At 45.7% G+C, this 26,214-nt stretch overlaps 1 protein-coding gene across 2 annotated transcripts in view; it reads left to right on the forward strand.

Moving 5' to 3' along the window:
• Positions 1–26,214, forward strand: part of STRA6 (signaling receptor and transporter of retinol STRA6) — a 336,152-nt gene that overhangs the window by 152,509 nt on the left and 157,429 nt on the right. For both annotated transcript variants that reach the window (XM_069624589.1, XM_069624590.1), the window contains exons 3-5: positions 11,040–11,106; positions 14,048–14,133; positions 19,077–19,216. In XM_069624589.1, the coding sequence (XP_069480690.1) occupies positions 11,040–11,106; positions 14,048–14,133; positions 19,077–19,216 (293 nt within the window). The remainder of the gene's footprint in view (positions 1–11,039; positions 11,107–14,047; positions 14,134–19,076; positions 19,217–26,214) is intronic.

Here is a 26,214-nt window from a genome sequence, read left to right on the forward strand (position 1 = left end):
GTTTTTTTTACACGCACATGGGCAACAGGGGTCGCTTATCTCTTTTTCTTGCTTTTCTGGGATGCCTGTGCGTTGTGTGACATGTCTTTTCTCCTAGGGGACCACAGAATGGGACATTCATCGTAGCTGTATATACGTGTTTTTTGCTTGCGCACACTTTAGTAATGCGCAGGGACGCTACCGCCTGCCTTCGTGTGGCGGACGTGTTTAGGCCTGTGTGTGTGTTTGGCCATGCGGGGGTTTCCCCTATTCGATTCCATGAATACATATGGTTCACGTGCGTGTGGGCGTTCCGTGTGCTTCCCAGCAGTACATCCCCAGTTACTCCCTTATTTCCACACGTTTTTCCCCATTCCACGCGTTACGCCCCGTGTTCCACCCCCTTTTTGGTGTGTGCGCTAACGTTGTGCGCTTTCGCTGTGCGCCTACGACATTCTGGATGTTGCAATGACGTGTGCGCCCATGTGCGCCACACACGGATTTGGCACACATCCCGCGGGAAACACCCACAGGCCATTCCATGAATCGCATGCGTGTGCTTGCTTTTTCATGCTTGCGCCGGCTTGCACCAAGATTTTTGGTGCACATTTGTTCCATGAATCGGCCCCCAAATGTCTGAGTTTGGGCTGTCCTGGTGAGCAAAGGACAGCTTTCAGATGCAGTTTGTGAAGGTAATATCGCTGCATGTATTGAGACTCCAAACACACAGCCTTCTGGATACTAGCGGCAGTCAGGGGGAGAGAGCTTCCTCAGTTTAGGAGGGTTTGAGCCTCAGCTCCACATTGAATGGTGTTCAGGCAAGACCATTTATACCGAAGCGCAGCTCCATCTTGTTCTGGCCTAATACATTCCCAGCGTGTGAGTGAGTTTTTGCTGGGACGGCCATTGAGCTGGTTTTGGCGGGTGTGGGCTGAGGGGTGGGATTTGGTGGCGGGGTGGGGAGGGGTTGGTGGGTTGCAAGGGGGGTTGTGTATTTTTGTCCCATCCATCCAATTTAAACCATGCTTCAAACATGATTTGTTGTTACCTGGCTAGACTGGCATTTGGGTGCAGCCAGTCTAGCCATTCCTTACTGTAGTATGACATTTTATGGTGGGCATGTATGATAAAGCAAGCATGATAAGTGTTATTACTTCGCTAGAATATCATTTGGGTGCAGGCAGTCTAGTCATTTCTTACTCTGGCATGCCCTTTTTATTGGAGAGCCACCCATGATTAAGCAATCATGATATTTTATTACATAAGTCTTATTACGTGAGTAGGCTAGCATTTTTATGCAGCAAGTTTGGACATGTTTTCTTATTGTGGCATGGCATTTTAGAGAAGCCAATAGGAGTTAGTCTTCTGAGGGGATACTGGCATATATTGGCTGAGCCAGCCTGGACATATTTTCTTATAGTACCATTATTGGCATTATGTGCAAAGCAAAAATTAGTATGTTCTTCTGCCAAAGTGGACATGTATGGGCACAGCCAGCGTGAACATGTTTGAATATTGGCATATATTGTGGGCAAATGCATTATGGAAATGCTGCTGTGCACTGTTGGTGAATTGCATATGTTGGAATTTTGGGTTAAAGCCAATTGCAAATTGTTTGTCTTTTTAACCAGTTTTTCAGTGTATATATCGCACCATTTTAACATAGTATTCAAATATATTTCTCGGGATGGAGGGAGCCTTCCCCAACCCGAACCACTTTTGGTTGGTCCGGACTCCCTCGCTATGCTCGCATGCTCTAGCATATTTGTGGAAAATGTTTATACCCCTCCAGTAAACCTAATCACCAGCTGCCAATGGGTGAGTGGCTGGTGGGTGAATGGGTATGAATATGTGGATGCAAGGCTGGGGCCTAGCCATGGGGCATTGTTTCGTGGATGTTTTCCTATACATTTTACTGTTATTTTTGGGCAAAGCCAACTTGATTAATGTTATTACATGGAGGATGGGTGGGGGTTTATAGCACAATAGGGCAGACAGATGGGACATTTTTATCATGGCATTTATTGCTCACATACGAGACAAGGTCAACATGATGTGTGTTCTTACATGGGGAGGTTAGGGGCACCTGTGCAGTCAACAAGCAAATGTGTTCTTACTGTGGCATTGCATGTTTTACTGGTGTTAAAGGCAAGGTCAACATGAGGAGTCTTCTTACATATTGGGTGGAGGCGCATGTGCAGCCAAACAAGGAAATAGTTCCTTGCTGTAGCATTCCATGTTTTACTAGCATTGAAGGCAAAGTCAACATGAGTATTGTTACATGGTGGTGCGAGGGTTGGGCAAGTCATTTGTGCAGCAGCAGTAACACATTTTCATCTTGTGGCAGGAGAGTTTTACTGGCATTAAAGACAAAGCCAAAAAGAATGTTCATACACGGGGATAAATGGGGATACTGAAAGTGCCAGCATGAACATGTTTTCTTATGGTATCATAACTGTGCATAATATTACTGGCCACACACAGAGTTGGCTGGTACATTTGGAAGTCAGGAGCCAGGTGTAGCCCCCTGTTTCTATGCTAGATGAAAGATTTAAGGTTTGATTAAAACACATACTCCCATCTTTCGTCCAGTGCGCAGCATTTCCTTCCAGCAGCATGGGCACATTGTACACGCATGGTGGTCCAAGCATGTCCTGAGTGTGGTACGGCTCGTGCTTTGTTGCTGAGCTTGAGGGGGATGGTGGACCTCTGCAAGGCTTGCAGGGGGGACCCCACATTTTGTATTGCACCACTGCGTCGGACCTTCCATCTCATGCTAGCAAGATCCTCAGGGTGTAAGACCCTTTATCTCACCCTAGCAAGATTATCAAACTGTAGGACCTTCCATCGAGCATGTACTCTGCCTTTGGCCTTCCCCTTTTGCACTCTGCAGTACAAATTGTGTAAACACTGCCTGCCATGCATTAATGGCAGGCGACATATGCAATGGATCCCTATGGAGTCTTCATGCTTTTTTGCAGGTGTATAAAGCCGGCGGACTCCATTGGAATCCACAGCATTTGTGCCAGCATGAAAAGGCATGCAGCAGCAAATGCCGGAATATTTGAATGGCACAGAGGAAGGGAGGTGGTGGAAACGTAAGTCTCTCTGCAATACAAATGCAGGGAAATGTGGTGTGACATGAGTTAAAGGCGTAAAAGCATAACACAAGGCTTTTATGCCTGTCATATACGTTACGCCACAGAGCAAAATGTGCTCCATAGTCTTAACTGAGTCTGATTCCTTTAATGGCACTGTGGTCTCAGGTGCTTCCATGTGGCAATCCATGCCCTCTTTTGGGGGCATGTTGAACATTTTCATGGGTCCCTCTCCACTGTACCCTGGACCCAGCCTCATTCAAATTTTGGCAGCACATGGCTGTATTTGTGACCCCACTATCCAATCCTGTGCTTAGGTGGGGGAATTCGTCACAGGGCATTGTCGCAGTGCTAGCTAGGTCCTTCCATATCTGATGTGGGTTTTAATTGTTGAAACACCTTCTCCGTTGTGTTGTACAAAGCAGGCAGGAGTCAGGAGTAGGATCTTTTGAAAACTCCATCTGTGATTCCTATGGGAAAGTGAATAGCTGGCTTTGTGGACTGTATGTTGTTGACTGTTGTACCCAAGTGGCATGTTGCTTCTCCTTTTGGACAATGCTCTATCATACACCTGTCGGAGACGACTCTTGTCTTTGTTGAACTTCCCCTCCCCAATGTGGTCTCTTTGTGGGCTCTGCTATGAATGACAGAGCGGGCTTTTCTATGTGGACTCACCACTCTGACATAAAGGGCAGCGTGGAAATCGACGTCTCACTTTGTAGAGCATATCCAATGTGATGTAAATGCAGAGTGGATGCATCACGTTGTGGAGCTTCCTATCTGTGATGTAAATGACAGAAGGTATGGTTCACTTTGTGGAGCCTCCCCTCTGCGATGAAATTGGCAGAGGGTAAACCTCACTTTGTGGAGCCTCGACTGTGATGGAAATGGCAGAGGGTAAACTTCACTTTGAGGAGGATCCCGTGATGTTAATGGCAGAGGGTAAACCTCATTATGTGGTGCTTCCGGGTCTTAAGGAGATCCGGCTCAAGTCTGCGTGGGGCAGGGAGGCCACTCTCGATTTGGCAAAGGATCTAATCTGAACAGAGTTAGAGCTAGACGGGCGAAGGGCCCACGCGGGAAGGCATTTAGGGAGAGAGGGTTGGATGTAGCGGGGTCCCAAGCACCAGAAAGTCTTGTGGATGATGCAGAGGGTCTTGAACTTTATCCTCAAAGCAACAGGGAGCCAGTGGAGAGATTTAAGGGCTGGAGAGGTGCAGTCCATGGGCTTGAGGCCAATGATAAATCTTGCAGTCCTATTCTGGCTTAGCTGAAGGAGTCGAAGGCAGATTGAGGAAGAGGCTGTTGCAGTAGTCCAGCCTAGAAAGAACCAGAGCTCTGGGGAAAATGCGTCTCTGGGGAAGGTGAAGAAAGGGAGAATGCCTCTGGTGAGGTGCAGCTGAAAGTGGGCCTTCTTTGCCAAGCCAGAGATATGAGGAGAGAGAGGAGTCAAAGATTATGCCAAGGTGTTTTGCTTTGTAAGAGGGTGAGGGGAGGGGGCCCAAAGAAGGTGGATAGAGTGTGGGAAGGAGTAGAAGTCCCAATGAGAAGGATCTCTGTCTTACTGGCATTAAGGCAGAGGTTGTTAGTAGTGCACCAAGCGTGAGTGGCAGACGGGCAGTCAGGAATAAGAGAGGAGGAGGCGGAGGCATCGGAAGGTAGTTTGAAGGAGAGCTCCGTGTCATCTGCAAAGCACTGGAAATTAGGAGAGAAGGTAGAGATCAAATGGGCTAGGGGGGGGCAGGTAGCTATTGTAAAGCCAGGGCGAGAGGATAGAGCCCTAAAGGACACCACAGGTGGAGAGTGAGATGGAGGAGGGAAAAGGGACCAGTTGAACCTCGGAGGGTCGGTCAGAGAGGAAGGAGGTCCGCCAGGTCAGTGATGCCAATGTTGTCATGGAGCCACCCTAACAGGGTGGCATGATTGCCCATATAAATCAGAGGCGAAGGATAGGTCAAGAAGGATGAGAATGGAGGGAGAGCTGGAATCAAGATTAATGAGCAGGTCTTCACAGGTGTTGAGAGCAGTTTACATGCCTCTGACAGGTCTGAAGCCAGACCGCTGGTCATGAAGGCAACAAACAGATTCAGTATGGTAGATATGGTGGAAGATGGCCAGCTTCTCCAAGAGTTTGCCAAGGAAGGGGATAGTGGAGATAGGCTGGTAGTTTGCTGGAGAGGAATAGTCGGTACAAGGTTTTTTGAGGAGGCGGTGCACAAAGGAGTGCTTGAGGGGAAAGGATCCAGTGGCAACGGAGTGATTGCAGAAATCAACCAAGGCTGGTGCAAGGGAGATAATATTGTCATTGCACGTTCTGGAGGAGCAGTGGAGCACCGGTTTGGAAAAGATGTTCATAGAGCAGACTTCTCTAGAAACCTCATCAGATGTTATGGGTGAAAAAGACGTGAGTAGTAAGGGAGGGGAGAGTGGGGCCCAGGGAGGCCTGAGAGAATGTGGGGGAGAAGGGTGTGGGGTAGAGGAGAGTGAGGAGAGGATGGCCTAGGTTTTGGAGATTAAGTGAGAGGCAAGAGATGTGCAGAGGGCCCGAGAAGGCAGGGGAGAAGTGGAGGTTGCAGTAGGGTTGGCGAGTCCTTGCAGATTATGAAAAGTTCTGATGTGTTGTTAGTGGCCGCAGAGATGCAGGCTTTGAATGGCAGAGGGTAAACCTCTCTTTGTGGAGCCTCCATGATGTGATGTAAATGGCAGGGGGTAAACGTCACTTTGTGGAGCCTCCTCTGTGATGCAACTGGCAGAGGGATATGTCACATTGTGGAGCCTCCTCTCTGTGATGTAAATGGTAGGGAGATTGTGACGAATCAACTTCCGAGGCACCAGTGGTCCTGGGATGAATTTCGGTTTCAAAAGCATCCATCAGCCCCACACAACCCTAGTACACCAGAAGGGATCCAAACCGATTAGAAACACAAGCAAATTATCAACCTCCTTGTCCAATGTTGGTAACGTGAATGGATCAGCAGTCCTATCTCCGCAAGGTCGTGGATCGTTGGTTAGTTTCAACACAGTGAAAATACAATTATTAACAAATGATAAAATGGACTGTCCAGTCAAGGTTGTATACAAATATCTACTTTATCATTCAACAGACAGTTCTAGCACAGTACAAAATACAACCCACCCTGTAAAGGAATGCAGAGGACAGACAGTTTCAAGAAAGAAAAGGGATGCACTCTGGATACTGACAGGAGGGTAGTCAGTAAAATAATTACTCGCAATAGTTCAAGGTTACTTGATTTCAACACAAATGGAGCAATGGGTCATAAAATGTCATTAGGGGCCTTTGGAGAAGGACCAGGGGGACAGAACCACAATGTACCTTGTGCTTGTAGAGGTTCTTGGTGCTCGACAGGGCCGAGTTGGTTTGAGGGTGCTTTGCAGCTTCTGCAACAGAGTTCAAGACAGGAGACAACTGCTGGTATCAGATGGCAGGCAGTTTGAAGCTGGACAGACGGCTGCAGGCTGGCCTACACGATGGCTCGGGATCAGGAATCGACTCATTGCTAGTCGGCAGGCCTGGCGCACTGGTCGAGGTGTCTCAGACGGCGTTAGTGACGGCAGTGCAACAGTCAGCAATGCAGTCGGTTGCAGCTCGAGGGGCTCGACTGCCTCGAAAATGTCCCTTAAGATGGACGTTGGTAGATACTTGTTTCGATGCACTCCTCCTAGCTTCTTCACTGGGCTCGTGTCATCCTTTAAGGTGGACAGCCCAAAGCTGAGGAGAGTGTTGCAGGCAACTGCCTTGTGCTTGGTTTGGTTCAGAGACTCTCTACCACTTCCCACCTAGGAAGCTTGCTGCAGAGGCTAGCAGGGCACACTGTGTGCTGGCTGGGTACCGGTTATGGAGCTGCTGGAGAGTTGTCTGTATTCAGTATCTCCCTCTGTTTTCTGGGAGCTTTTTAGGGGAGGGATCTTGCTTCCCTCTTTTTTTAATCCTGACCTTCCTTCACTGGCAAAAGCTATAAAGCAGACTGTACCTTCAGCCAGGGTCCAAATGAGTTCTCCTTGTTGCTCCTTGCAAAGTCTTAAGATGATCTGACCAAAAGAGGGGCTCGACCCTCTTTTACAGCCAAATGGGCCACAGAGATTGGTGTAGGCTAAGCCGACCTTAATGAACCAATCCTGGTCCTCACCAGCAATCTCCTGTATGCATGAGGTCATAACCAGAATGCTTTCTAACAGAAAAGGTAAAGGGGTGAAAGCATGTAATACTAAGTCCCACCCATCTTCCTTTCTATTGCGGATCAAAGGTTCTCTCTAGGTAACAGAGCTCTCTGTGGTTCCTGAGTTAAGCAGCAGGTCTCCCTTGAAACTGTGGAAAGAACAGACTTTCCATCTCCATCAATCCACATACTCGTACCTTTTGAATGGGGTCCCCTTGCGGGGTTTGCCTACTGTAAACACATAGTCCCAGACATGACATATCACTGCCCTTGATACAGAGATGTGGGGGCTGGCTTCAAGTTGACACAGTGCATATCAAAAGTTGTTGAGGTTTTCCTGTCTTTTGTTGAGCCTCTTCAGCCAGGCCCCATGTGGGCCTGTTTGAAGTATACTCTATTAGTATGTTAATAGCTGCCACCAGCAACCTTTATTAGTTAATTAGACTGGCCATGGCAGAAGGAAGGTTTTGGCCCTACCCCTTCTGAGATACAGCATGTACTCCACCTGTCAGATCCCAACTAAATATGACAGAGAGGACTGCGCCTGTAGGCTGTGTCCACTCAGAGTACACAGGTCTGGGTGTATGTCGTGCGGTGAGCATAGGGAAATGTGTGCGGATTAGCCACACACTTTTTACAGAGGTTGATCTGCCATCATTCAATTTCATAAAAAATTCCAAAACAAGCGCAGGCGGTCGCACACACATCGTGCGGATGGTCAAATACCTCACAGGGATACTTCCATTTATGGACCCTCTCCTCGATGGTCTAAAGACAGAGTGGATACATCCCTTTGTGAAGCTTCCCCTCCATGATGTAAATGGCAATGTCAGAGCGGGTACTTCTTGTAGCATAGAAGGTCTGTTATCTTTTGTATTGCCGTCTATGAGGCATACATGACAACGCCGAACTTGAGACAATCACTTTGTAATACAAGCCTTTCTGGAAACAAAATCACTTAAAAAATACATATGTTTTGAAAAACATTTCTGTAAAAAAAATGTCTCTTCACTAAATCATTAATGAATTTCGAAACAGAGGGAAATCTGGGAGTGGGCAGGGGTATTTTCCTGATAGCGAATCGCAAGAAACTAATTTTAAAAAGTACATCTAATAGCCATAAAAAAAACATGTAACATATATTGAAGAACAGAAATGAGTGCAAAACGAAATAAATCTTAAAGTAATTGTTTGTTTATTTATTTATAGTGCGCACCAGACCCAAGGGTATCAGGGCGCAAAAGGCATGAAGAGGGTTGTTCAGCTTTGGTTACATTGCTGTAAAATATCATACATTATATACACATTATAGCAAAAAGCATCAAAAGACAGATATAAACAATATGTACAATAAGAGACAGTTATATAAAATATGTGCAAACAGGGCAGAAGATGTGGTGAAGGTATGTTCACAATAAATTATTACACAAGCAATTAAATAAATACAAAAAACGAACATATTAAGAAAGACGATATTGAGGAGTAAAAAGGTAAAGTACAATGTTCAAAGATTTGGTTTTAAATGGAGCAGTGACAAAGATTGGATGATGACAGTGGACTATGTGTCATCATCTAAAACATAGGAAGCACGCAGGAAATGTGTAAAGCACCAATTGTGTAGGAATGGAACACAAACACTCGCAATCTTCATTTGGGGCACAAGAGCATGGCCCCAAGGGTCCCTGCAGCCAGCTGACTTTACTAATACCAAACGTCTAAGGGGGAGCTTGGCACAGTAACCAACTGTTCCTGGTGCTCTCACCACTTTTCAAAGTGACAAGGATTGTCTTCACTTTGCGCATCCCCTTTCCGTGGGGTGCAACTTAGGTCGAATTAATGCACGATCAGACACTTCACAATACAGTCGGCCTCATTACGGAATCTAAGTGATCCGACCGCTGCTGATTTTGCCACGGCCGGAATGTTTGGATGAGAAAGGTGCAAACTACCAAAAGTTTGCACCTTTCTCATGAGAACACACTTACATACTACCGGGGCTGCAGGGGTTTCCCCCACAACGCCCGCTCACTATACTGTAAAGTATAGTGAGCGGGATGTTGCGGGGGACACTCCTGTAGCTCCCGTATTTTATTTATTTATTCATTGTGGGTGTGCTGCAGGGGTGTCCCCCGCAACACCCCGCTCACTATGCCACACAGTATATTGAGCGGGGTGTTGCGGGGGACACCCCAGCAGCCACTGCAGTCTTCTGTGTTTTTTGTTTTACTTACCTGCAATGCTACCACCAAAGGTTCGAACTTTTGGTGTTCGAACCTTTGGTGGTAGCATTTTTCGGTCGTTTTGTACGGTCAGACCTTTTTTTCCGGTCTGATCGTACAAAACCTCTTTACGGGTCCGGCGGTATCCTTGCTGGTGCCATCCGTGACTGATGACACCTTGAGGTAGAGATACGGGTCATCAGTGTTCATGCCATGTCAACATCATTCTATGTCAGATGTGTTATTTGTACACCAGCACTCCCAATAGTTGCATGTAATGTTTGAAGAGCATAGTGGATTGCCTGAAATCTTCAGAGAATAATGTTTATCTAGGAAGAGATGGATCTGGAGAAATCCGGTTCGAGGTTGCATTGAATGTTTACTTGCATGTTTGAGGGATGTGACAACCACTGAGAGATGCTCTCATCTGCATTCATCGCAGCATCATTGGCCAGCTGGAGGGTGGCAGTCTTGAGATTATGGCAATGTCAAAATACAGATTTAGGATTGGGAAGGTCTTGGAAATGGCCACGTTTTTGCAGCTGGGTTATCACTGTCTTTCCAGGATTTTTCCAAGGAAAACTAGATTGGTGATGGGGCATCAATGTGTGAGCTGTCTGGGTTTAGTTTAGGTGTCCCTTTAAAAAAGGGATGATCTGACTGGTCTTCGGTACAGAAAGGAGGGTTGTGCCTGAGTAGAGTAAGGAGTTGATCATCGGGCAAGGCAGAAGTGCACCTGGTTATTAGTCATTTGATGATGGGAGTTCCTTTTTGTTTGAAAGGTGGACTGTGGTTGGTGGAATGATTGAGATGTCTGCAAACAGGATTTTGGAGGACCCTGGATGTGTTCTGTGGATGTTAGTTAGTCTTTGTGAATGATTGTGAGTCTGTCTGCCATCTTCTCGGTTTATGATTATAGAATATGGTTCAACCTTCTTTGATGAGCTCCTCAACAATTGTTATGCAGGTGGTGTAGAACCATGTCTCTGTTATGTACATTCATATTGTATTTGTGTATATTAAAGGCTATCTTATTTACAGACTGTTTACACCCACACCCTTTAGGGTATCCAGTTAAAATTTCGAATGCACATTTTCGAATGCCTTTATGTCGAGAAAAAAGAATGTTGAAAAAAAAATTCTGAATATTGTTTTTTTTTTATATATATATATATTTTGGTTTAGTTAGTAAAAAAAAGGTCAATAAAAAAAACAGGGGCTGGGGGAAACCCCCCCATTAAAAAATAAATAAAAAGAATAAATAAAATTCTGCCTTTTTTCCGGCATTTTTCATTCGAGAAAAAGGCATTAAAAAATGTGACATTCGAAAATGTCACTATAAACCCTCCTTTAGGATCCCCCCTGCCAATGCTTCTCCTTAAGGTCTCCCCTCTGCAGTCATCATTACTTAAGCTCTCTCCTCAATGACTTCCCGCCTTAGTGTGGCTTCTTCTTGATGCCTCTCGTGTACAATGTAGTATGCATGCGTATTGTTCTGCTTTAATGATGTGCATTTTGCATGTAGAAATCTGACTGCTGTTTTTATGCTTCTTTTAACCCTTTAGAATTATAGTTCCCTGCAATCCAACCGTCCCTGATCATCTGTACCATCTCATCGTGGCTCCCCTTTCGGTAAGTAATGGAGCGGTGAGCCTGTAGGAGAGGATATGTGGATATTGAAGGATGTATCTGCAGTCTCGGTCCTACAGGAGGTCTTCGCCGTACTCCTCAAAGCATCACTCACCAGCTTAACCGCTAACATACTCAGACGTACTTACTCAGTCGGGCACACACTTGTATAGTTGATTTTGTACACGTGCATGCTTTCGTACACCAATGTATTTCACATAGCCAATCATATGCTTACTTTACCTCCACTCGCCTATGCAGTTGCTTAATCACACAGGGAAATTTTTTTTAAATTCAATAATCTCACTCAAATTTTGCCAGTCCAACACTTTATTACAAAAGCGATTATCATACCTATTTTGGCCCTCCCTCCTATGCCTGTACGAAATCATCCACCTAGTGCTTCAATTGTTCAAATTCCCACAGTCTACTCATACAACTAGTCTAGGTCACCACAACATAAAATGGCTGTCTTCCACCAAACCTCAAACGCAACGTAGAGGTATCCTACTTGCTCTGCTTTCTGCTTAGGGACAGGGTCCTTATTTCCTGGGGATCTTCACTTCACTGAACCGATGGGAATGCTCTCCTTTCCTCTGCAGGTCTCTGCCGGTATGATCTCCTACCACCCGCAGGCGCTCAGCGGGAGATTTCAGTCTGCGTGAATCCCTTGCTGCTAAGAGTAAAATCTAGGAGTCCCGGCACCAAAAGCTCTCAGCACTAGTGCTGAACGATTGGTTTATGCTCTGTTGGTTGATTGTATGCTGCTTTACGCTGGTGTAAGGCCATCTACCAACCATGAGCGGGATGAGAGGGAATTCCTTTCTAAATAAAAACCTTTGCAATTCACAAAACAATTAATTTTCATGTGTCTGATTATCTAGGAAAAACACATTAGAAAATAAGTGATCCAATACCAAAGAACATATTTAGAATGTTGTCTTATTTTTCCAGGAAACAAAATCTCAGTGCAACCTTTTTGACAATTCTTGAAAAGGTCAACAATGTTTAAAAAACTTAGCATGAATTACATGTAGAGGACTTCATTTTCCCATCTCCCTTTATTAGGGAACATTAAACACTTCTCAAACGTTTCCAAAAAGGTACCTACATTCTTGAAATTTGAAGGGAGGGGCACTGGTGAAATACAACCCTTTAACCCTTGACATTTCAGAAAGATGGGCGCCATTTTGATGTTGTAAGCAGCATTATGACCCTGGCCCTCCATTGAAAATAACATAAAAAAGAAAATCCAAACAAAACTCATCTACATTTTCATTCCACTGGTGCGGGTCACTTTTACTGAACCCTAAAATTGGTTTAAGAAGCAAAGCAGAAACATTTCCCTCGATTCAGTTTAATAGGGAACAAAAGAGAAAAAAAATAATTGCCAAAATATTATCTGTTTGTAATTTCTCAGGGAGCCAAGATGGGCCCCTACCTGACAACTCTGAAAGTTCAAAAAGTGTGCATATCAGAGTTATTCTTAGTTAAGTTGTAACCAGTGCCATATTGGGGTGCTTCACAGTAATGTTAGTCCAGCCACGCAGTCCCAAAAACTAGGAAACCAAAAGATCAGCACTGCTGTTTGTTTCAAGATAAAGGATCCTATATTTTGGAAATGTAGTACTTTATTTTTCACATTTCTCCAAAATGGGTGCATTAAAAAGAAACATTATTTGTAATTGATTAAACAGGTCAAATACAATTTTAGATGGAAGCATGATAGCAAAAAAAAATATGCAGTTTATTTTTATTATAAAAATAAAACAATGTTTTTGAGCCCAAGAGTAATGAGTTGTGGCACTTCAAACAACTGTAAAATTAAGCTTTCATTTTCACTTTTCAAAAGGTAAGAGCACTATTGCGTTCCTTTGTGGATCATGTTCGTCCTGTGCTGTGGGTCAACGTATGTCCGGCTCAGTGATCCATCTTCAGAATTGAAATCCTTGATTATAAACCACAATATAATAAAAATTCAGATCCGTTACATGAACCGCACCATTTTAAGTTTTGTCATTAAATAATTGTAATAGTATGTGTAAAATTAAAATGATCAATACATCAATGTAAAATTCCTTTGATAAATAATGTATACAGAAAGAATTGGCAATGTTTAGTAAAAAGATTTCAGTATCTTTATAGGATCAAACCTCACCTTTAAATAATCCACTTAGTTAAAACCCATAAAACATAGTTTGGTGTCTTTGATAAATGTTAATCAAAAGGATTTACCATGGAATATCATCTTTACAAAAATCTACTTTTCGAAAAAAAACATGGTGATGGTTCATAAAAATGTATGAATAATTTTAAATTCATTTTAAAAGATACATTCAGGAACTGCTTGCCACAGACCCAAGAGGCAGGATTATTCAATCACCAACATGTTTCACAGATAAGATGTTTCTTAGTCTTATTTTACTAAGCTATCCTAACTTCTTAACATTTTTTTATTGGCGTTCATAGAAATATTGTTTAGATTGGTTGGTGAACAGTTGTAAATCATAAACCTGCCCTTGTAATTTTGCATGCATGGCTGATTTTCTCACAATTTGATGCACATTTTACTGAGCAAAGTTTAAAACGTTTATCAGCACTGAGCAGATATTCATTTGGTGAACTGATCCTAAATTGAAAAGTAGAAAGCCAAATGCGTACACTCTGAGAATTGATCTCAAAGGATCATGAATATTGTTCTTATTTATTCATCTTTGATTATTGATTTTGAGCACAGGATTATTTTGCTTGGGGTCCAATGGTAACATGTGGATTCATGAGACTTTCATTACCGATGAGTGACAATGGTTGTGACCAGTGACTGGCACTGATTGTGGCACAAGAGTGGAAAAAATGGGGTGGGTGGCTGCGTATCTATGTTTCCTGGATCATGCCAAACCCCCCTCACCCTTTATCTAACCCATGTCTTTTTGTTTTTTCCCAGCTGGCAGTTCTGCTCGTCGTCTCCCTACTGGTCAGGCGAAGAAGACTCTGTAAAGGCTGTTTGAATGGAGTGCCTGGATTACCCAGGTACCAGATACAAGTTATAAAGGGGTGGTGCACCCCTCCATGGACTTCTCCATGCACCCTTTCAATTTATAGTAATGGGTTGCAGTGGAGTAAGCTTCCCTCGATCATGGGAGCATAAGCTATGCAAAAGCACAGTGGCTACCACCTGCCTCTCCATGTGGCGCTACATCATGAATCTGCCTTGGAATTTCCCACATCCACCTTTCAGTGTCTCTGGAATCTAAAGTCCTGTTAACATTGAAGCTTGTGTAGCCGGGAAGCAGCAGCATCTGACACCCTCCATTTCACACAACTAGAAGTCGAGGCAGTGCCATTGGAAAAACCTAGGCTTGAAGGGGGCAAGGGAGAATATGTAAAATGCATTGTATGGGAGTACAAGAGTATAGGAATACTTTAGGGTAGGGGTTGGAAACCTATTTCTCTCCAGATGGGTTTGGACTACAAATTCCATCAGTCTTAGCAAAAATAGTCAAAGGTGAGGTATCATGGGAGTCGTAATTGAAAACCTCTTGAGACCCGCAGGTTGGAGGCCCATGCTTTAGGGGAACAAGTGAGCAGCTATGGGTGAGAATGGTGGGATGCAAGTACAGAAAATGATGTAGATGGACTGGGGAAGTGGGGAAGCCATATGAGTGAGGGGTGGTCTTTCTCAAAAGGGGAAGATGGGGGTATTAACTAGAGGAAGATGGGTGTTAGGCATTCACTTGTCCAGCATAAGGAGGAGAATTAACTGGAGGCCAAATCTATCCAAGCTCCCAACAGGTTAGGATTCCACTGTCATTTCCAATGTTACAGATAGCCGTAAACCGCTCCATCTATCCCCTTTTCTAAAAGAACTCCATTGGCTGCTTACAAACAAACCTGAATGTCCTTCAAACTACTGCGCATTATCTATAAAGGGTCTCCTTGACATGGCTCCCGCCTATTTGACCTGGAAGATCCATCTGTATCCCACCACAAAGCATTCAGTCCACCAAGTGCTTCTGAAAGTCCATACGCCTAGAACACCAGCAATGGTGACCAGCATTTGTTCTGTGGCTGCCTCTCCCCTTTGAACGGGTTTCCTCTCTCCATCCGCAAGGCCTCGCCTGTTTTTCAGTCCCGAAAACCCCTAAAGACTTGGTTATTCATCCAAGTATGACCTTCTCGAGGGACTTCCTGATTCGCTTCAGGTTGTGTCTACTTTAAACAGCTCCTAGTTTCCGCAATGCCTAGCAACAATTACGTTTGTGGAGGGTGCTATAAACGCTGTTTAAATAGATAAATAAGCCATACTTCCAAAGCAAAGCTCTCTATTGCTTCCTTGCAGCGTGGCCAAGTACGAAGATTACCAGAGATTGTGCAGGAAATATTGAGGGCAGCAGCAAAGGGAAACACTCCCAGGTTGTCACTGCCTGGGACCCTGGATGTGACATTGACATCTGGATGATCAGCCAGGAAAGCTGTAGGTGGAGCAAAAGAAAAGCGTGAGCTAGTAGACTGCCAGTGCCCTGTTGCTCTCAAATAAGAAAAGCTGTCAAGAACAGCGCCACGTGAAGCAAAAGGGAAGCGTGAGCTAGTAGACTGCCAGTGCCATTCTCCTTCCATTTATGAAAGGCCGTCAAGAACAGCGCCACGTGGAGCAAAAGAAAAGCGTGAGCAAGTGGACTGCCAGTGCCCTGTTGCTCTGAAATAAGAAAAGCTGTCAAGAACAGCGCCACGTGGAGCAAAAAGGAAGCGTGAGCTAGTAGACTGCCAGTGCCCTTCTCCTTTCAATTATGAAAAGTCGTCAAGAACAGCGCCACCTGGAGCAAAAGGAAAGCGTGAGCTAGTAGACTGCCAGTGCCCTTCTCCTTTCAATTATGAAAAGTCATCAAGAACAGCGCCACGTGGAGCAAAAGGAAAGCGTGAGCTAGTAGACTGCCAGTGCCCTTCTCCTTTCAATTATGAAAAGTCGTCAAGAACAGCGCCACGTGGAGCAAAAGGAAAGCGTGAGCTAGTAGACTGCCGGTGCCCGGCTCCTTTCAATTATGAAAAGTCGTCAAGAACAGCGCCACGTGGAGCAAAAGGAAAGCGTGAGCTAGTAGACTACCAGTGCCCGGCTCCTTTCAATTATGAAAATTCGTCAAAAAGGCAGCAAGGACGGCATTGGAGGAATTATTAGAAACTAGGGAGTACTTTGGAGATGAAAATAAGAGGGAGGAGGTTGGAAGCAAACAAGGGATCAGGATAAGGGAAGAAAGTGGCACTGAAGAGCATGGAACTGATGACCTGTAAGCGAGCAGGATAAAAACACATGAGAAAAGGAGACGTTAAAGGAAAGTGGGGATAACTGAAAAACAAGCGCAAAGGAGAACTGAAAAGCAGCAGAGAAAGCTAGGAATACACACAACATCTATGTGAGTACACCTGTGAGGGATTGGAATGAAGAAGCACGGGAGCTGGAATAAATGAGACTAGAGGGTTGGACAAGAGAAGAGAATAGGAACACAGTGGTGAAACAAATGTAAATGGGGAGGTTGGAAAAAGAGGAATGGGAAGGAGTTTAATAAACGAGAAATGTATGAATTAACAAAAGAGCAGGACAGCAAAGCATGTGGAGGAGGATGTAAATGCACAAGAGGGGAGGATGGAGGAGGATGGAAATTCCAAGAACTGAGGATGTAAATGCACAAGAGGGCGGATGGAGGAGGATGGATATGCAAAAGAACTGAGGATGGAAATGCACAAGAGGGGAGGATGGAAATGCACAAGAGGGGAGGATGGCGGGGGATGGAAATGCACAAGAAAGGAGGATGGAGGAGGATGGAAATGCACAGGAACTGAGGATTGAAATGCACAGCAACTGAGGATGGAAATGCAAAAGAGGGGAGGATAGCAGGGATGGAAATGCACAAAAGGGGAGGATGGAAATGCACACAGGAGGATGGAGGAGGATGGAAATGCACACTAACTGAGGATGGAAATGCACAAGAGGGGAGGATGGAAATTCACAAGAACTGAGGATGGAAATGCACAAGCAGGGATTAGAGCGGGGATGGAAATGCACAAGAGGGGAGTATGGAAATGCACACGGGATGATGAAGGAGGATGGAAATGCACACAAACTGAGGATAGAAATGCACAAGAGTGGAGGATGGAGAAGGATGGAAACTCACAAGAACTGAGGATGGAAATGCACAACCGGGAAGGATGGCAGGGGTTGGAAATGCACAAGGGTCGTGGAAATCCACTCGGGAGGATGGAAATGCACAAGAACTGAGGGTGGAAATGCACAAGAGGGGGGTGGAGGCGGATGGAAATGCACAATAGGGGAGGATGGCGGGAGATGGAAATGCACAAGACGGGAGGATGGAGGAGGATGGAAATGCATAAGAACTGAGGATGGAAATGCACAAGCGGGGAGGATAGCGGGGATGGAAATGCACAAGAGGGGGGTTGGAAATGCACATGGGAGGATGGAGGAGGGTGGAAATGCACACGAACTGAGGATGGAAATGCACAAGAGTGGAGGATGGAGAAGGATGAAATTCACAAGAACTGAGGATGGAAATGCGCAAGCGGGGAGGATGGCAGGGGATGGAAATGCAAAAGGGGGTGAAATGCACTCAGGAGGATGGAGGAGGATGGAAATGCACAAGAACTGAGGATGGAAATGCACAAGAGGGTTGGATGGAGGAGGATGGAAATGCACAAAACGGGAGGATGGAAATATTGAAGAGTGAAGGGTGGAGATCCATGAGTGGAGCATATATGAAAGGTTCACATGCAGCACATGGGAAGAGGATCATCTGAACACATAAGAGAGACATCTGGTATAAATGAGAGCCTTGGGTGGGAATACACTAATGTGGTATTGCAGTTCATGAGGCATGGGAAGAGGATGGAGATGTGCAAGAGTGTATGACGGTAATAGTGAGTATTGGAATATATGAGCGAGGTTGATGAGGAAACATGTAGAAGTGGTAGAGCCTGGCAAGAGTTGAAGCGGGGGAGGGAAAGAGGGGGACTGGTTTGGCTCGAAAAGCTAAAGGCAAGATCTATATTTTGTGTCCTGACTCCTTACCCCCAATGCACCCAGTCTTTTTACTGCATATTTTCATTGCAGTAATTTGTTATCTCCTTTTTTTTACCTATCTCTTTTATTTTGCTTTGAAATACCTAGGGGGTGGGGTGGGGATTGGAGTGTTGTGTAAGGTAATATAATGTATGGGTCTTAGAATGTAAGAAGGTTACATTGTATGTGGACATCACAGTATAATGTATTCATATTTTGCGTTTTGTCATTTTATTTCTTATTTTTCTTTTCCTGTTTGTTTGCTGTATTTGATCACATTTTCCAAATTGGTTATAGGTTGCACACAAGTCATGTCAAAACACAAAAAAAAAAATATGAAAGCTAAGCAGCCCCCTGGAATCAACAATTGTTAATTGGTTATTTATAACGTGCTTAATACCCAGAGGTTTCAAAGCGTGCAACCGTGTTGCTCCGTGTCGGCTTGCTTCCAAGGCGAGCGTGTTGCCCCTGAGCTATCCTCCCGAGACTGACTTGAATACCTCAAATATCCAATAGCCTCCCACCCGTTGACTTAGTGTAGGGTCCTGCAGATCTCCCATCGTCCACAAGGGGCACTCTCGCATCACCCTGAAATAGGATCCATGGGGCAAGGAAGATGATGCAGTGGGAGAAGGGAAGTCCCCTGAAAGGCTCCTTTGTGAGTCATTGGAGTTGTGGTTGAGAGTTTATGGGGTTGTTAACCCCTTTGGGCTGGTGCTTGAGAAGAGTGGGCCCAAAACTACTCTGCTGCCTGTTTGTTATTTTTACAAAGGGTCATTCTTGGGTGGGTGTAATTTGGGGCCTCAGGGGAGGGACTCCTGCATGCACTTTACGTAGACGTCCATCTGCCACTGACACCTCTCTCTCTCTCTCTCTCTCTCTCTCTCTCTCTCTCTCTCCCTTCCAGTCCTGTGAACTTCCTGCATCCGGATGCACAGAAGGCCGGGGCTGCAGCCGTCTTTGGGGTGCTCTTCTGCTCGCTATGCAGGCTGGTTTTGGATCCTGACCCCCTGCCTTTCCTGGCTGGGTCGTCTCTGCAGAATCGAGGTAAGCTTGACCCCATGTTGACTTCATGTGGTGTCCATGTGACTTGGCATGACCTACTTCTTTCACGTGCCACTTGCTATTCTAACATTGCGTGTTTGACTCTGGCTGCATGGACTGTGTGTGCGTCCCAAGAGCGTACTGTCCTTGTAAATCCGTGAGGAAGCTTCCAGGCCCAGGAAACGAGCAGCATTGTGCTAATATGTGTTCTCGCATACACGCCAAGGTGCCCCATCCCATGCGGATGACATTAGTTTAGTCCTGGTTTTAACTTTTCATTTTGGAACCATTAATCCTGAATTTCCCCATTATAAGCCCGTTAGTACAAGTCCCAGGATGCAAAGGAAAACCCACGCCTGGGCTAGCATCTCCCGAATGGGATAGGTTATGTTGGCAGGTGTATGCTCATTCTGATGAGATGATAGGTTATTTCTAAGGCGCTTAATGCCCAGAGGTTTCTAAGCGCAGACCCGGGGATGGAACCTTCTTCATCTTTATCTTCTCTCTTCCTTGTATACTCTTTCGCTTGAGTTCTGCCTCCTTTCTTAGCCTGGCTCCTATTTCCCTTATTCCTTCCCTTCTCTCATGCCCATCCAATATCTTTTCCAGAGCTCCTTCCTTCTCCATGTTCTCCTTTGTCTTTGCTCACCTGCTCTCAGCACTGCCCTGCTGCTTCTCTCTCTCCTTCTTTTGCAACACTCTTTCTTATTCATCGACCTTTTGCTTCTTCCCGCTTTCTTTATATACCGTCCCACATTCTGCCCCGTACCTCGTTTTCACTTCTTCTTCTTTCCATGCCACCTGATAAGTCTTCAGTGGCCTTTAGCATTTCTTTGCTCTCCCTGCCTTACGCTCCTTATCCTGATTTCGCTCATTCTTTAATCCGCCACTTCCTCTGCTACTTTATCCTCTTTCTTTACTCCCAACAGACATGCGTTGGCATCGGTTTAGCCTTCCCCTCCTCAGGATCGAACCATTGGTTGACCATTTAATGGGGGGCACGAGTACCTCTGCCTGGCATTCTCACTCCACTTAGGGCCCCTTCTTTTAGTATCCAGGCTCTGTCTGAGAGCTGGACATACTTAGAATGAATTAGAAGAAATCACTTGGTTGCAATTGCAGGCTTGACCCTTCTGCTCAGGCCCAGATGCCTCTGGGTTTTGCGCGCTATACAAAAGACAACATAAAATAATAAATAAATAACCCCACCAGTGTTTTACTTTGTTACCCTCCAACCATTTGTATCACTCTTTAATGGTGCTCTGCCAGGATACGTCGGTCTCCCAGCGGGTAGGTGATCGGTGGGTCATGCATCTAAAATCTTGATAAACAATCCCCTTTTGGATAAGCTCCGCCCAAATCTTTAGTTTGCATGAGCGCGTGTGTAGAACATTGCTTCACCATCCCACCTTGGTAACAACCGTGGAAAAATGGAGGCACATTATCTGATTGGTTTACATTAGGTGACCCCATGATCATATGGAAAAGCACCCAATGGCATGCTACCATTCAGCAGGGCTGTTGATGTTGGGGTCTACGTCTAAAGGCTGGTTACAAAAGGCCGAACCTGTGGATTCCAGAACAAAAGGCCACATTCTGCTCTATGCAAGGCCCTTTCCAGAGTGTCCTCCCATTGACCCATGCACCCCTGTGTGGCACCCTCCACCCAATTCTGACCCCCCCTTACTTACCTGCTGTGGGCTCCGGCCTCCCACTGCCTCCTTCCTGCGGTCTAGATACTGCGTCCCAGGAAGCCCATCGTACAGCACGCCAACATTTTGTGTCGACCTTTTGTGCCTCTGGCTTCCGGGGCCACAGTATTTAGACCACAAACAGAATTCTGTGCCGGGGATGGGCAATCATTCTGTGGTGCATTCAGTCGTGGGCTTGTGTCCTGTGCCACGTTAACTGATAGGCAATATCTTTGTGGCACATGAACTAATGTGAATAGTCACAGAGGGAAAGGCGTTCCTTGCAGAACAGTTGATGAGCAGGTGTTCTGTGGCACTGTTCCACGGATTCATAGGACACACATCGTGTAGAACACTAACTGATGGGCTTGTTGTCTGGCCACAGTAACTTTGATTGGTTTGTTTCCATTGTTTCCTGCCAGTATCTAGAATGAAGAGGCAGTAATATCCATTTACTCGTAGCCATCAGGGACGTCATTTCACCAAAATGCTTGGGGTAGTGTAAGGGACATTACACGACCCTTGACCTCTGATGACATCACAGGAAGTGATGTCATTTGACCCCACCCCAAAGTGACATCATGGGATGCAATGAAACACAACCTTTCACCCCTTGACAAAATCGAAAGTGGCATCACATAGCATTGTTCCTAAGTAAAGAACGAAAAATATGGTTACGATATCACTATAATGTGACGTACATTTCATATGAGACTGGATTACCATATGTATCATTAATATCAGTGTGTATAGGCCCATATTGCCAAATTACTGTGAATGCCAGCAGACGCCCAAGGCCAAATGATAATTATGTGTTATTATATAGCAGTGACGCTTAAGCGCTTCATCTATAAAAAAATATATACATACAATATCACCCCAACCTGTGTTGGTACTCATTTATCGACCTCAGGAGGATGAAAGGCTGAGTTGAGGCGTTAAAGAACAGACTAAATCAGTGACTCATCCCCTGAAGTGTGCCTGAAATAAACCTTTAATGAGTCCAGCAATTATTGCATAGAATTCCAGAAAGACAAATTATTTGTTATTCCTATTCTTTCTTATTTAGGGTCACTGCTCAAAGTGTGTCACTTGTGGAACCCCTTCTTTTTTTTAAGAGGCCTGAACAAGAAAGCCAGTCACTCCACAAACAAATAGCCACATAGTGCAGGCCACCGGAGCCCAGGAGCTTACACCCTTTTTTTAGGGGCAGCAAGGGAGACCTCAGGGGTCACCCAGATGACGTCCCCGGTGGCCATATCTTGTGCACATCTACTGTTTAGACCCGAACATTGGTCCTACTTCTGCTGCCATTCGCTTTCTGGCCTTGAGAATCCTTCCTACATGTGACATCATCCGTGAACTACTTTGGAAACAAAGTCTCTCTCATGGGCCCCCTGAAATTTGTGATCCTTTGGCAAAGTGGAGCGTGCAAACCCCTGGTCTGTACAGTGGCCTGGTGAATACACTCCAGGCCTGTCACATTGTTTACGACTTAGTGTCTTTTTGTAGCACCATGAGAATTGTTCTCACCTGGTTGTTGCTCGGTGTCGTCACGAGGGATCCAGGTACATTGGGCGCTATCCTCGTGGTAGGAAGAAAAGCCTGTTTGCAAGGTGTCCTACAGGGGAAGATTGTGTGCTGCATATTGTCTACTGCTTTTTCAACACGCCTAGAAGCCTGGGTCATGCATCACAGTCCCAGCTGTGATTACAGAGCTACCTACCCATTCAGGCTAACTGCCATGTTCCAAGGAGCCCTTTACACACCGGCGACCCTGTTGCGCGTGCCGCTTTGATTTTGGATTGAAAGACCTTTGACTGTTAATGTTTTGTACATTGCACTCTGATTACCCCCACTTTGGTGCAACGCTAAACTGGTGCGCCCTGGAAGCACCTAGGCGTTTATAATGACGACTAGTTGGAGACTTGCACCTAACAGAGTGGAGAAGAACTTCACAACCAACATGGCCTTCGCAGCAAGAAGAGCGTGGGATGTCCAGCATTTCATAGCCTTAGAAACCTTTTGCTATTCTTTCAAGAACAGTCGGAGATGTTTTACTTGGATGTCCGGTGGTTATCTGTAGTCATGGCAAACTATAGTCGTGTGGTATTTTTCTATGAATAAAAGGTTTTTATTTAGAATGACCAAGTTATGGTGATTGCATTCATAATAATTATGTGCAATTATGTAGCGCTACGAACCTCAGGCATCTGAGCGCTGCTTATTATTACCCACGGTGTGCGGTGCTCATTCATTGACCTCGGAAGGATGAAAGGCTGAGTTTGGGATTTGAACCTGCGTCGGCGGGCTCTGCACGGATGTCAAAGCGAGCGCTCTTTTCACTATGCTATCTGACCATGCTATCCATGCGCTGTGCGGCAATAGACCTGCAAATTACAGGCGAACCCAGGGCTCGAGCTCTTAAAAACTAAGTGGGGGACAGAGGGACTCTGACACGCATTGGGAAGTGACGTTCCAAGACGTGACCAGTTCCTAAAATTAAATAGGCAAATCTCATCCAACTTGTCACAATGGAAGAAAGTGCACAGACCAAATAAGCATTTGCCAAGAGAAGAGATGCTCTCATTACTTTGCTGGCAATTTTTGAATCTAAGAATCTTTAGCAAAACATGCCCTTTGTAGCAGGATGTCAATATGACATTTGACTCTTCTATTATCAGTTATTGTGTGGTGTTATGGCTAAGTGCCTCGCCTCCAAGCCTTGCCCTGCTCTACTCACAAGGGCGACCAGCAAATTGTTATTTTTTTAAAATAAAATTCATTAAACGTTCAGGGCGGGGGGGGGGCTTAGAGGGCTTATGGGTTATGGGGGAGTGTGCCCTTTCAAAAAAGTGGGCGGACGCCGTCCACCAGTGTAGTGTCTCGACCTGTTCTTAGGGCTTTCTTCCAGAAAAGGAAAACAACAAGCTATGTCAGCGACTGAGCTCACACCTTTTCCTGAAGATTGGACCACGACTTTGCCTGATGGGCAAAAATGGGGCATCGCACACCGAGTTAGGACAAGGGTTCTCCAAAGGTAGGCCGCGTGCGTAGGACGCAGGAATGGACCAGCGGCGGTCATAGTGACGCGCACCGGCGGCAGCGGAAGGGTGGAATGGCTTAATGGACTTCTGCAAGGGAGTTCACGGGTTGGTTCCTTGATAGCAGTGTCAGGTTCCTGCAGCCCTCCCTTCTCCGGTTGGATACTGGCACTTGTAGGGCAAAGACTGAGTTATCCATACATTTTATGCAATGACTTTGAGGAGCAATGCCTGTGAGAGGAAACATCCTAGCTCGGATCCAGGGCATTGGATTCTAAGGAAGACCAGCATCGCCCTATCCTAAAGCCAGTCCCACGAGGTACATTCATTTCACTTTTATGTTGCTTGATTTCAAGGTTACAGTTTGTCGCCCTCCTGCAGAGGTGGGGTTGGCCTTGAAACCTGGACAATACATGACAAAGAACAAGGACCCAGGGAAAGTGTGTGTCCCGGCAACAGCCAGAGATCCTTCCTGTGACTCCCCTTGGACTCACACAATCTACATGAACACAGTGTGGTGCAGAAATCCTTTGTTCCTTCGTTTGGTGGCGACTGTCCGCGGCTCCTTAGTTTCTTACACAGTAGCTCCCAAGGAACGGTCACATCTTTACCGTCGAAAGAAACTAGTTCTGGGCCTATTTGTCCAATTCCTAGGGTTCTGCAGGCCAGGCGTCAATTGATAATCCACTGGAATTCATCCCCAAGTCCAATGCCTTGTGTGTCTCTGGAGCACTGTGTCCAGTCGTGGCTTGGACTCTGCACACTTATTTCAGAAGCACGGGGGACTGCTCTGGCATGCTCATTTGGGTAAATGGACTTAAGGTGGATTTTTTTTTGCTTTACAAACCTGCCTATCGTTCTCAGGCGCACCAACCTGGCCCCTAGCCTGCGGAAGAATAGGTCTTTCTCAACATTCTTTGGAGCTCTTTTCAGAGAGTAGGGTCCTCTAGTCACAAGAGATTCTCTCATTAGGCGTTGGCAGCCCTCCTGCCACCTTAGGGGCATCCGTGGCGTTCTCGTGCTTGTCATGCATATCATTTGTGTGACTTTCCCATACCGCCAGACATCAGCCAGGCTCTTCTTATATACCAAATGATGAGGCCTTACCCTGCTTTTTGCCATCAATTTCTCACCAGTCTACCTCAAGCGTCACATTTTGAGTCTGCGCTGTGCTCAAAAGAAGTAGTTATCCCCCACTTGCCATCAGAATCCCTCTCCAGCTTTTTCTCCAGCTCCCTCCCTCTAGTTCCTCTGGGCGCTCTTTCTATCTCTCTCTCGCCCCCCCGCCCCCCACCAACCCTTCTCTTGGCAGCATTTCTCTCCTTCCAGGCTCCATCTTGAGTCCTTCTCCTGTGCTCCCTCTTACCTTCATCCCTCTCTTCCTCCCCTTCTTGGTTCCTTCTTCTTGCCATTCTTGGTCTCTTCACTCCCTCCCTCTTTCCATCTATGGGTTTTTTCGCTCTTGCTCCAATACCACAGGTTCTCTTCTTAATTTATGTCCATACTCTTCAGCAGATTTGAAGCTATTAATGCTTGCAACTAATATTCTCCTGAAATACTTAAATAACGGGATGGTTTAAAAAAAAAAACACACTGTCTGGGGCTCTTTGGGGAACAATGCTCTCAGAGTTGGTATGATCCCCTGGCCTTGCTCAGCCTTGGGTACTTGCAGGGTATCGCCTAAAAAAAAAGAATTACAAAACAACGAGGCTAAAAATGCCGAATTGTTTTGATCGCATTTTTCGATATTTTTGCACTAAATAGATGGGGGTTGGCTAAGGGAATGCAATAAGGCTCGCGAGACACAACCTTTAAGTAGAGGGGCGCCACCCTAAGCTGAGCATGTGGGTGATCCTTTCTCACAGGGTTTTTTGGGAGGCTATCCCCGCCCTCCAGCTGATGCCGCTGTATGCCCATAGGCTATGTGCACCAGCCCAAACAGTCCAGTGCCTGAAGGGCATGAGATGTTGGCAAGCGGGAGGTGCCAGAAGCATGGGTTCTGTCTAGAGAACGGGTAAACGGGAAGAAGCTCTGAGCACGCATGGGGGGTGCGCAGGGGCTCTGTACAGTCCGAAACTAAGCATGAGGTTTAATCACTTAAACATGGAGTTTTATGTCACATCAGCAATGTATCTCTTGGCCCTCTTTGGAAAACAACCTTGTACCTAAGCCTATTGTTAAAAGTGAGAAATTGGCACAATTAGAATACTTTTGGTAATTAATGTGGCTGCATCCTTGGACAAGCGCCGACATTCCCTTTCACCAA

The sequence above is a fragment of the Ambystoma mexicanum genome, chromosome 11 (genome assembly GCF_040938575.1).
Source record: "Ambystoma mexicanum isolate Mex_15411 chromosome 11, UKY_AmexF1_1, whole genome shotgun sequence".
Classification (NCBI taxonomy): Eukaryota; Metazoa; Chordata; class Amphibia; order Caudata; family Ambystomatidae; genus Ambystoma; species Ambystoma mexicanum.